This window comes from Coregonus clupeaformis, chromosome 7 (assembly GCF_020615455.1).
Source record: "Coregonus clupeaformis isolate EN_2021a chromosome 7, ASM2061545v1, whole genome shotgun sequence".
In the NCBI taxonomy this organism is placed as follows: domain Eukaryota; kingdom Metazoa; phylum Chordata; class Actinopteri; order Salmoniformes; family Salmonidae; genus Coregonus; species Coregonus clupeaformis.
The window spans coordinates 41,382,111-41,394,320 of record NC_059198.1 but is presented as its reverse complement, the minus strand read 5'-3'; the positions used below and the strand labels follow the sequence as shown (position 1 = coordinate 41,394,320).

Genomic DNA, 12,210 nt, shown 5'->3' with positions numbered 1-12,210 from the left:
GACTCAGCCTTTCTTTGTAAAGTTCTGGTGATGGAGAGGTGGAGTATTGTTGGTCTAATTCCAGAATTGCGTTGATCAGCTGTTGTTGTTTAATTTTCCTTTGTTTTTTGAGAAGAGAGGAATAGGAAATTATTTCGCCTCTAAGAACAACATTAAGTGTTTCCCAAAGTGTAGATGGAGAGATCGATTCTGTTTTATTTGTCTCAATAAAGACATCAATTGCATTCGATAGAATGGTGCAGAATGAATTGTTTGAAAGTAAAGATGAGTTAAGTCTCCATGGGGGGGGCGATCTGTATAGTTCAATGTGAATGAGAGGTTGAGCGACAGAGGAGCATGGTCACTAATATTCTACCTTCTTAACAGAGGGGAGAAGGGCTTTATCTACGAAAAAGTAGTCTATTGTAGAATAGGAGTGGTGCACATGTGAAAAGGACTGGGAAAAAGGAATCTCCATGGATCGACACATCCCGCCTGGCTCATAAACGCAGACAAAGCGCTGGACATTTTTGAGGGAGATAATGATCTAGGGTTCGAGCGGTCCAAGTGTGGGTGGATCACACAATTCAAGTCGCCTCCAAAGATGAAATAGTGTGAGTTAAGATTGGGCAGCAAAGAAATACATTTGTTAATAAACTCAACATCATCCCAATTGGGAGCATACACATTTACAAGCAAAACAGAGGTGTGAAGAGAGAACCAGATACCATAACAAAACGCCCCTGTGGATCTGATATTATATCAGCAGCAGTAAATTGTACTTTCTTATGAATAAGTATTGCTGTTCACCTTGCCCTAGCATTTAATTTTGAATGGAATATTTGTCCTACCCAAGCTTTACGGAGTCTACCATGATCTGCTGTACACAGATGTGTTTCTTGTAAGAATGCTATATCAGTTTTTAAATTCTTAAGATGAGCAAATACTCTAGCCCATTTAACCGGACCGTTCATTGCCTTGACGTTCCAGCTTGTAAACCTAATAGCTGACCCCCCAACTCCCACCCCAATATCTGAATTGTCAGTCATAAAAAATGTAGATTACTAAATTATAACTGGAATAGAGATGAAAACCCTGTATAAGACCACCAATCATATCCTGTGACAAAAGAAAAAGCATGTACCGAAAAATACTGTTGAAGTAGTATATGTAACAATCAAATGGTTAATGAAGGCAAACAACGTCCCCCCACCCCCCTGACATAAAACCCTCAAAATAACACAACAAAACACATCTACCATCCTCTGACCAGCTCTCTCCGCTCATGCCATGAACTGACATTTTACATTTACATTTTAGTCATTTAGCAGACGCTCTTATCCAGAGCGACTTACAGTTAGTGAGTGGGGTGTCGAGACAACGATGCTGATATGCTGTGATGACAAGAAATCCGCTGACACTGTCCTTGATTATAATGGTTTATTACATCAAAGATTACAGTATCAATTTACAGACTCCTGCAGAAATCTGGAGAACAACTGACCCAATCTCTAATATGTTATTCTCCCCGTCCTTTGTTCAAAACATGGTATTTATATCCTATGTAACATAATATGGGTGGTTTTTGATAGACCAATCCCTGGCCTCCCCATTTCTCCAAATGTCCTCTATTCCAAGAAGCCTATGTAGTAATGCTTTCCATATGTTTCAGCAAAGCAGAGAAAAGTTCATCTATCACACCATTTGCAAACGTCAGCAAAATCATAGACATTCAGTTGCAAACGCCATGCTCTTCGTAGGATGCAGCTTTCAGAGACTTGGCCTCTATTGGTTGTCATGATATATTGCGTCTTAGTTTTTTGCTCTTGAAGCACTTTGAAATTCTATAAAAAGTGCCTTAGAAATGTAATACATTATTATTATTATTATTATTATTATTATTATTATTATTATTATTATTATTATTATTATTGTAAAGCCCTAGTTATTTTGTTGCTTTGACAAAGTCATTTCTGAAGATTATTATTTATGAAGTGTGATTATCGTCAACCCTGTTACGGACAACAATGTTACTTTATTCGGCACTTAATAGGCACTTACTATAGCATTTTTTAAATGTAACCTCTTGAGATGGGAAAACTAGGTTTTTATCAAGTTGAACATGTGCTCTTTATGACAGATTTCCCTTCACTGGAACTAAGGGGCCTAGCCCGAACCATGAAAAACAGCCCCAGACCATTATTCCTCATCCACCAAACTTTACAGTTGGCACTATGAATTGGGGCAGGTAGCATTCTCCTGGCACAACCCGCCAAACCCAGATTAGTCTGTCAGACTGCCAGATGGTGAAGCGTGATTCATCACTCCAGCGAACGCGTTTCCACTGCTCCAGAGTCTAATGGCGGCGAGCTTTACACCATTCCAGCCTGCTTGGCATTGCACATGGTGATCTTAGGCTTGTGTGCGGCTGCTCGGCCATGGAAACCCATTTCATGAAGATCCCGATGAACAGTTCTTGTGCTGATGTTGCTTCCAGAGGCAGTTTAGAACTCGGTAGTGAGTGTTGCAACCGAGGACAGACGATTTTTACAAGCTACACGCTTCAGCACTCGGCGGTCCCGTTCTGTGAGCTTGTGTGACCTACCACTTCATGGCTGAGCCATTGTTGCTCCTAGATGTTTACACTTCACTATAACAGCACTTACAGTTGACCGGGGCAGCTCTAGCAGGGCAGAAATTTGACGAACTGACTTGTTGGAAAGGTGGCATCCTATGACGGTGCCACGTTGAATGTCACTGAGGTCTTCAGTAAGGCCATTCTACTGCCAATGTTTGTCTATGGAGATTGCATGGCTGTGTGCTCGATTTTATACACCTGTCAGCAACAGGTGTGGCTGAAATAGCCAAATCCAGTAATTTGAATGGGTGTCCACATACTTTTGTATATATTGTGGATCTTAATCACACCACAGAGTCAATACTTTGTAAAAGCACCTTTGGCAGTAATTACAGCTGTGAGTCTTTCTGGCTAAGTCTCTAAGAGCTTTACACACCTAGATTGTGCAACATTTGCCAATGATTATTTTCAAAATTCTTCAAGCTCTGTCAGATTGGTTGTTGATCATTGCTAGACAACCATTTTCAGGTCTTACCATTCTAAAGTAGATTTAAGTCAAAACTGTAACTCAGCCACTCAGGAACATTCACTGTCTTCTTGGTAAGCAACTCCAGTGTAGATTTGGCCTTGTGTTTTAGGTTATTGTCCTGCTGAAAGGTGAATTAATCTCCCAGTGTCTGGTGGAAAGCAGACTGAACCAGGTTTTTGCCTGTGCTTAGCTCCATTCCGTTTATTTTTTATCCTGAAAAACTCCCCAGTCCTTAACAATTACAAGCATTGTGGTCCTCTGTAGCTCAGCTGGTAGAGCACGGCGCTTGTAATGCCAGAGTAGTGGGTTCGATCCCTGGGACCACCCATACCTAAAAATTTATGCACGCATGAGTGTAAGTCGCATTGGATAAAAGCGTCTGCTAAATGGCATATTATTTATTATTTTATACCCATAAAATGATGCAGCCACCACTATGCTTGAAAATATGGAGAGTGGTACTCAGTAACGTGTTGTATTGGATTTGCCCCAAACATAACACTTTGTATTCAGGACAAAAAGTTAATTTGCTTTGCTGAATTTTTGGCAGTATTACTTTAGTGCCTTGTTGCAAATACGATGCATGTTTTGGAATATTTTTTATTTTGTACAGCCTTCCTTCTTTTCACTCTGTCAGTTAGGTTAGTATTGTAGAGTAACTACAATGGTACTCCTCAGTTTCTTCTATCACAGCCATTAAACTCTACAACTGTTTTAAAGTCACCATTGGCCTCATGGTGAAATCCTCGAGTGGTTTCCTTCTTTCCGGCAACTGAGTTAGGAAGGACATCTGTATCTTTGTAGTGACTGGGTGTGTTGATACACCATCCAAAGTGTAATTAATAACTTCACCATGCTCAAAGGGATATTCAATGTATGCTTTTTTTACCCATCTACTAATAGGTACCCTTCCTTGCGAGGCAGTGGAAAACCTCCCTGGTCTTTGTGGTTGAATCTGTGTTTAAAATTCACTGCTCGAATGAGGGACCTTACAGATAATTGTATGTGTGGGGTACAGAGATGAGGTAGTCATTCAAAAATCATGTTAAACACTATTATTGCACACAGAGTGAGTACATGCAACTTATTATGTGACGTGTTAAACAAAGGGGTTGAATACTTATTGACTCAAGACATTTCAGCTTTAAAATGTGTATTAATTGTGAATATTTCAAAAAAACATAATTCCACTTTGACATTATGGGGTATTGTGTGGAGGCCAGTGACAAAAAATCTCAATGCAGAAAAAGTCAAGGGGTGTGAATACTTTCTGAAGGCACTGTACATGAGGACCCATGTTTTCATTTAAGGCGTTCACTTGAGGCAAACTCATGTCACATTGGTTATGTCAAGCTTTGTCTCTCTTTCTCAGTGCCATGACTAATGGCTTCTCATACAAAATGGCCGCCAACCTAACAAACCACAACTCTCTGGACTTGTCTAATGATAGTTTGAGGGACTAAATCACCAGAAGGACCCTTCATACACTCAGAGAAGAGGTAGCAGCATTTCAGCAAAGGCATTTTGCATTCTTTGTACGCTCAAAGATCAGAAAATCTACATCCCATAGGAAATGCCTCTAATCCGAGGTCTAACTGTATATCGACAGGCCGATAACTGTAAATGCACAGTCAATAGGGCCTCTTGATTTCTTCTTGATGGCTGTTAATTGCTTGGCAGACGTCAGCGCCAGGGTGCTAAAACGTCTGCAGCTTCCAAGAAAGACCCTGAGAGCGTCGTTACAAATTGAGTTGCAAGTGGTCCGTTACCATAATCCCATCATTATTAAGTTTACAGGCAATACATTCATTTGGACGGGGTGCTCAGATGACTGTAATGGAGGAGTCCGGGTCGACTCGCCGGACATTATGGGTCGACTTCTCAAATGCGATTTCATAGCAGCCAGCCTGAGCCATTGTTCTGGCTGGAAAGCTTTTGAAGAGTCATTGATACCAGGAATATGTTGCTCCAAAGACACAGTCTCTTACCGAGTGATTAGCAAAGACATCGGGTCCTTATCCTCCTGGCTAGGCTGAAGCGGTAGCATGGATAAGTAGTGCAAGGTGTGCTAGCTAACGCTCGCAGGGGCTATGATCTCTGTATGCTCACTACTTCCTGGCATTACTTCCTGCTTCATGTGTATTAATAAATGGGTTGATTCAATTAGTATTTATGCAAACTCATCTTAAAGTAACTGTCCAGTATTTCCAGATTTCTATGAAATATTACCTATAATTAATTCATTATTAGAAATGAAATAGTTTTCCTTCCCGAAAATTGTAATTAAGTATGTTAAAAAGCAACTTTTCTGTGTTTGAATGGTGTGGACGTACCACAACAACAGAATGGTGTGGGCGTATACCGGTCAAATATTCAGTAGACCGCTGATTGGTCAGCTCTTCTCCAATGTATGCTTTGGCCACGAATATGAGTATAGGACTTGTCAACAACATTATTTGATTGTGAGTTAACAGATTTTCACTGGACAGTTACTTTAAATGCATCTGGAAAATGTTAGTCTTGAATACAAATTGGAAGAAAGAGACATGACGTGTCACTACACTTGTCATTAACTTTTCATTCTTTCTTTAAAACATTGATGTTTCTATTTATCTCTATCTCTCTACTATCTCTTTATTTTTCTCTCTCTCTCCCCCAGTGTGCGTACGTCATTTCCAGTGCTGTGATATCCAAACCACGGAGGGCCTGGGCCAGGCATGGTGGCGGTTGAGGAAGACCTGCTTTCAGATCGTGGAGCACAGCTGGTTCGAGTCGTTCATCATCTTCATGATCCTGTTGAGCAGCGGCGCTCTGGTGAGCAGTGTGCATGCTGGGTAGGGGTCGTGTGGAAGTGGCGCCGGGTGGTCGGCTCTGCCTGCTGACTGGTAAATCTGCCAGGCTAGGCTACTCAGTGTGGGGTGAGACTGGGGAAGAAACAGGGGGAGAGGTTGGCACAGAGAAGTCTGACACGGACGGCTACTGTAATATGCTGTAAGTAGAGGCTTCAGGCTGTGTGAGATGCTTAGGAATAATCTCTCTGATCATACAAGTTGTTTGTTACCAATGTTCCCTCTAAGCTGCGTGCATCCATGGGCGCCCAGCTCCCCTTGGACTGCCGCGCAGAAGAAATATGAGCCCCCGCACATAAGCACGAGATTGAACTTCACCCAACTTTCTACAGTTTTCCCCTTTAGTTTCGCTCTACTGTGGGATTTGTAATCGAATCAACGCAATATTAGCCACATTCAATGTAATATACCGAAACAAAATGAAGTATGCAAGATTTAGTATGCAAAACTAACTGTGCAAGAGATTTTCTTGTAGGCAGAGCACATCGGAGTAGGATTCTATTGCATTGACAGGCACGACTCAGTCCCGTACTCTACACAGACCGGTGCGCCATAACCAATCAGAGCTGCAGTAGGCTTATATGCAAATAGCCATTGCCATATATGGATCTGTGCCATTCACTTTGAACTGGACTGTGTTTAGGTTACAGTATGAGCGGTCGCGAGTAGATGCGCTTGTTTTGAGTTCAAAGTGAAAGCTGTATGTGGCCACGTGTGTACATTTGTTCATATTCTTTGCTAGTTAGTGAGTTATTAGCTTTGAAAAGCGAGTCAGATAAAGAGCTTTTTATGTCTTAAAGAGGAAGTGTTGTATTTTGAGACGGTCTTGAATAAGCTAAGTAGCCAATTTCTAGTCAACAATGGGGGAGTGGTTGCTTCCAGTGGTGACCCACCTGTTTTGAGCCCCACCTCTTTAGCAAAAAAAATATATATATATATTTGTTTTTTTTTTATATTAATTTTTTGTTGTTGCCTGTTTTGCATGTTATTTTGGCATTATCAAAAATATCAGTTTGCAAACAATGTAAAAAAAATAATCTTTGAGTTCATAAAGCCGCATACAAACATGGTCTCTTTTTTGCTTTCTTGAGTAAGGCAGCTCCAAAATGCAGGTGTTTCAGCCTAGCTCAGTGCTTTCTGTGGTGGTGGGGCAGCCAGCGAAAAATGCGGAGCGTAGGGGTTGGTAATGTTCTCTAGTTGCGCCGTGATTGGCTCAGTGTTCTGTCACTCATGGGGACACTACATCACCGAAAATCTACGGGGAGAGCTCAAAAATTAAATCCCCTTTGGTGCTGCCATAGAGTTACATTAGAAGTGCCCATCCAAAGAGGCTCAAGGTCATTGGCCACAAATAAAATGACGTCAAATCACGTTATATCTACCGTAGCTTTGATTGGACTGATCATGTCAACATCATACTTTAAAAATCTTAGCTAGCAAGCTAGACAAGCAGTCATCATCATGAATCAAGTCGACAATCTACTGGCAAATCCTTTTCAATCCTTGTCATATGAAGAGAAATTATAGAAAAAATGTATCGTGCTCATCGGCTATTGGACATAAACGTTACACAACAAGTTGTAAATCGCAAAAAAGTATTGTGCTCATCGGCCATTGGACATAAACATTACACAACAAGTTGTAAATTGCAAATGTAACCATGTGTGATTTGGAAGGAATCATTGGCTAACTAGTGAATGTATTGTGAATGTGTTGTGTTGTGTTGTGTTGTGTAGTGGCTTTGCTGGCATGCATCTAAAAAAAAATCTGAGTTTGCCGCCCCAAGATTTACATGCTAAAATCGCCACTGGTTGCTTCCAACAAGAGCACAAAATGGGTACATTTCTAGCCATCTTTGAAAAGCAAGTCAGGTAGAGAGCTTTTTTATGTCTTAAAGTGGAAGTGTTGTATTTTGAGACAGTCTTGAATAAGCTAAGTAGCCAATAGGCAGAGCATAATTTGTCTGATTCTCTGTAATAATGGCATGGGAATAATAATGAATTGTATTTTGTAAAGTGGTTTCTTACATCAAACACAACATTTTCAGTCACCTCCTTATCTGAAGGACAAGTGGATAAACAGGTTAATGTGAAGCCCTGCATGTTTTTTTCAAAAGTCTAATGGTATGTAGGCATTGAACACCACACATTGGCTGCTACTGTAGGCTGAATGATAGAACAGCTATTTCTATGTTAAAATGTTATGGGATGCGTTTTTCTCCATTGTAGGCCTACATTATGATCAAATAGCCACAGTAGCCTACTTGTCCACTGTTAAAACTGTAACTTAAAGCAGGTACAGCCTCAGTGTTCACAGTAAACGCGAGAAGACTTGAAATATGCTCAGTGACAAAAAAAATTGAGGGCACATTGTTTGTTACTTCATCTCTTTTTTATTGCTCTTTGTCTCCACAGTCATTGATTTACTCTAAGATCCAGGCTATTAAATAAGATAATAATAAGATAATCTCATCAAAAAGAAGGTTAGCCAATAAAAATAATATTAGTCACAAAATCCCATATTTGATGTCGGGAGGATGCTAACATGGATGGCTAACTCTTGATCAGCTTGTGTGATATGCCAACCTTGGTCTTAGGTTGTAATAACAGTAACACTGACGGGTGTTTTTGCATGAGCCCTCGTACACTATTTCCCTGACAGCACCCTACAACCCTCCAAGGACTAACACTGACAGCATTTGTTCCAGGGTGCAGCTCACAAACAAGGTCAATGACTCTTTCACCTGCCATTACAATCTAACACCAAGGTTGGCAGGCATGAATTGCCCAACATGGTAGAATTAGCTGATAATTTAAAGCAGGTGAAATTGAAATATATAAGACAAATTGTGGTGTATATGAAAACATTGAATAGAACGTTTCTATTGCAATAAATTGGGCACACAGAATCAAGGAATGATTGGTTGAGGTGCAGCTTTTCATTGCATCTGCCCGGGCCCTCTCACTCCTCCTCCTCCTCCTCCTCCTCCTCCTCCTCCTCCTCCTCCTCCTCCTCCTCCTCCTCCTCCTCCTCCTTCTTCTTCTTCTTCTTCTTCTTCTTCTTCTTCTTCTTCTTCTTCTTCTTCTTCTTCTTCTTCTTCTTCTTCTTCTTCTTCTTCTTCTTCTTCTTCTTCTTCTTCTTCTTCTTCTTCTTCTTCTTCTTCTTCTTCTTCTTCTTCTTCTTCTTCTTTTTTATTTTCTTCTTCTTCTTCTTCCTCCTCCTCCTAAGTGATGTAGTGCATGAGCAGATATGCAGCTGAGAGGAGTCAGGTCAATGATTGGTCAAGCCTTCTCAGTTCTCCTCCTAATTAGCAGCGGATTGGTCAGAGCCCAGGGGGGAGACGTGTGCTCAAACCTCAGCTGTTCTACCAGTGCCTGCCTCTCCCCACCTCTCCCTTCACCCTCTTGGGTATTGCCCGGTCTGTGCCCGTGTGACGTTAATATAGGGCACGTGGTGGCCGAGCTCACGAGAGCAAAGCAAACAGTTTCCGACGACGCGTCTAGCTGGATAGGGCTCTTGTTCAGCAAAATCCCTCAATTTTGTTTGTTTGTTGTTTTCCCCTCTCTGAAAACACTTTCCTTCTGTTACAGAAAACCATGCAGAGGCATATTCTATGTATGAAGTATGTTAGTCGTTATAATATAAAGAATAGCCACACACTGATGAATGCTCCTGTTGTTTTATTGTGCAACGTGTGTGTATATGACAAATATCTAATTAATGACACACCCTGTATCACCTGCTTATGTTGAAACTATAAATATCACTGCATTTTCCATGTGGGATAAGCCTGACAAATACCTTTGGGTTGAAACGTTGCATAATAAACAACGGGAGCGTTCATCTATTACACCATGAGTTTATTTTTGTACCCAGCACCTGCAAGTCATTGGATGTGCATACACCATGTTTGAAATGAGTCATTATACATTATTGGACATTTTAGAGGTCAAAGTCCCTCATTCGTGAAATGTTATTATAAGCAAAATACCCTGTTTTCATCCAACTTTATTATCTAGGTAATAATGTTTATAATTGTGAGGCAAACATTGCAGCATTATTATATACTGTAGCATATAAACATACCCTTTTTCCCGAAATCACTGAAAGGGTTTTGGGACAATAACATGTAAAATTCCCTCATGGGTACGATTGCTATGTACGATTGATTGCCGAGTAAATACGAGTCTAGGGGCATTCCACTGTATTACAACATGAGACTAATTTACTATTTAAAAAGCAGTCCCTAATCATGACTCGTTAAAAAGCAGTCCCTAATCATAACTCGTCTCTCTTGTATCTTTCACAAGGCCTTTGAGGACATCTACATCGAACAGAGAAAAGTGATCAAAGTGGTGCTGGAGTACGCCGACAAGATCTTCACCTACATTTTCATCCTGGAGATGCTCCTTAAGTGGATCGCCTACGGATTCAAGAAGTACTTCACTAACTACTGGTGCTGGCTGGATTTCCTGATTGTGGATGTAAGTGCAACGTTTATTTCCAACCCCTCAGACATGATGATGAGATGATGATGTCATTTGCTTAAGCAGCGGCCCACTTCCCTTGATTGTGTTGTATAATATGTCCAGGCATTATCAATTGAGCTTGATCAGTTTGTCGTGTGTAATCTGTCCAGGCATTATCAATCGAACTTGATCTGTTAGTCTTGTGTATTCTGAAAACTGTGAATTAGTTTTGAGACATGGACAATGTGGAATCCTGATTTGTCTTTGTCTTACTTTGTCAATAATAGTTTTCCAAAACATTGAACATTATTGAGCCACTTCACTTTCTGGGTGGTTTAGCTGTCTTGTCAAACAGTCATAGGGTCATTTTCCCGGATTCAGATGAAGCCTAATCCCGAACGAATAAGGATGCTCAATGGAGAATCTTTTCCGGGAATAGACATAATCTGTGTGCTGGAAACCGTTTCATAATGTACAGTATACTGGTAGATACTGTCTGGGCAGGACTAGATGCATTTCGTGAATTCTCACCCGACCTACTGCGGTTCTCAAAAATGCTTTGTCCAAACAGCACAGCCCTGTAGCGAGTCTAGCGACCCCACAAAGCCCTGGGTTCATACGTCACTTATTTACATGATGTTTGTTACCACATTATCCTCAGGGAGAAACATGAGAGCTGAGTTCACGTCAGTAGTTTGGACATATTGGTCTGTGGCAGAGAATCTTTGGGCAGAGAGAGAGAGGCTTGAGCAATTAGTGTTTGCTCTCTGCACACAGACACACCGCACAAAGGGAGGGAGAGAAAGGGGACAGGGAGGCGGGGGAGGGAAGAAAAATAATTGAGAGAGAGAGAGCAGACTAGACAGATGTAAACAGCAGTTTCTCCCCGGGAAATCAAATAGTATTTGCCACATGCGCCGAATACAACAGGTGTAGACATTACCGTGAAATACTTACTTACAGCCCTTAACCAACAATGCATTTATTTCTTAATAAAAAAGTAAAATAAAACAACAACAACAAAAAAGTGTTGAGAAAGAAAGAGCAGAAGTCAAATAAAATAACAGTAGGGAGGCTATATACAGGGGGGTACTGGTGCAGAGTCAATGTGCAGGGGCACCGGCTAGTTGAGGTAGTTGAGGTAATATGTACATGTGGGTAGAGTTAAAGTGACTATGCATACATAATTAAATGTCTCCCGCATGGCTTCATGTTTTATTATTGCCATGAAAACTGCCCAGTCAATACATATTCCCTATACATAGCTAGTTGGGTCTATTTCTAATGATAGATTATGCCTTAATTTGTCTTTGTTTTGGATTTGCAGCAGATGTTGTTCTATTTAATCTGCCATGTTGTCTGTGTTTCTTCAGGGCTATACATTGCCTTTTCTTCATGTACAGTTGAAGTCTGAAGTTTACATACACCTTAGCCAAATACATTTAAACTCAGTTTTTCACAATTCCTGACATTTATCCTAGTATAAATTCCCTGTCTTAGGTCAGTTAGGATCACCACTTTATTTTAAGAATGTGAAATGTTAGAATAATAGCAGAGATAATTATTTATTTCAGCTTTTATTTCTTTCATCACATTCCCAGTGGGTCAGAAGTTTACATACACTCAATTAGTATTTGGAAGCATTGACTTTAAATTGTTTAACTTGGGTCAAACGTTTCGGGTAGCCTTCCACAAGCTTCCCACAATAAGTTGGGTGAATTTTGGCCCATTCCTCCTGACAGAGCTGGTGTAACTGAGTCAGGTTTGTAGGCCTCCTTGCTCGCACACGCTTTTTCAGTTCTGCCA

General features: G+C 40.7%; 1 protein-coding gene across 1 annotated transcript in view; it reads left to right on the top strand.

Moving 5' to 3' along the window:
* The window catches only part of scn5lab (sodium channel, voltage gated, type V-like, alpha b), a 220,230-nt gene that overhangs the window by 189,395 nt on the left and 18,625 nt on the right, over nucleotides 1-12,210 (top strand). Inside the window, exons 20-21 of the mRNA XM_041879935.1 lie at nucleotides 5,746-5,900; nucleotides 10,246-10,419. Of these exons, the coding sequence (XP_041735869.1) occupies nucleotides 5,746-5,900; nucleotides 10,246-10,419 (329 nt within the window). The remainder of the gene's footprint in view (nucleotides 1-5,745; nucleotides 5,901-10,245; nucleotides 10,420-12,210) is intronic.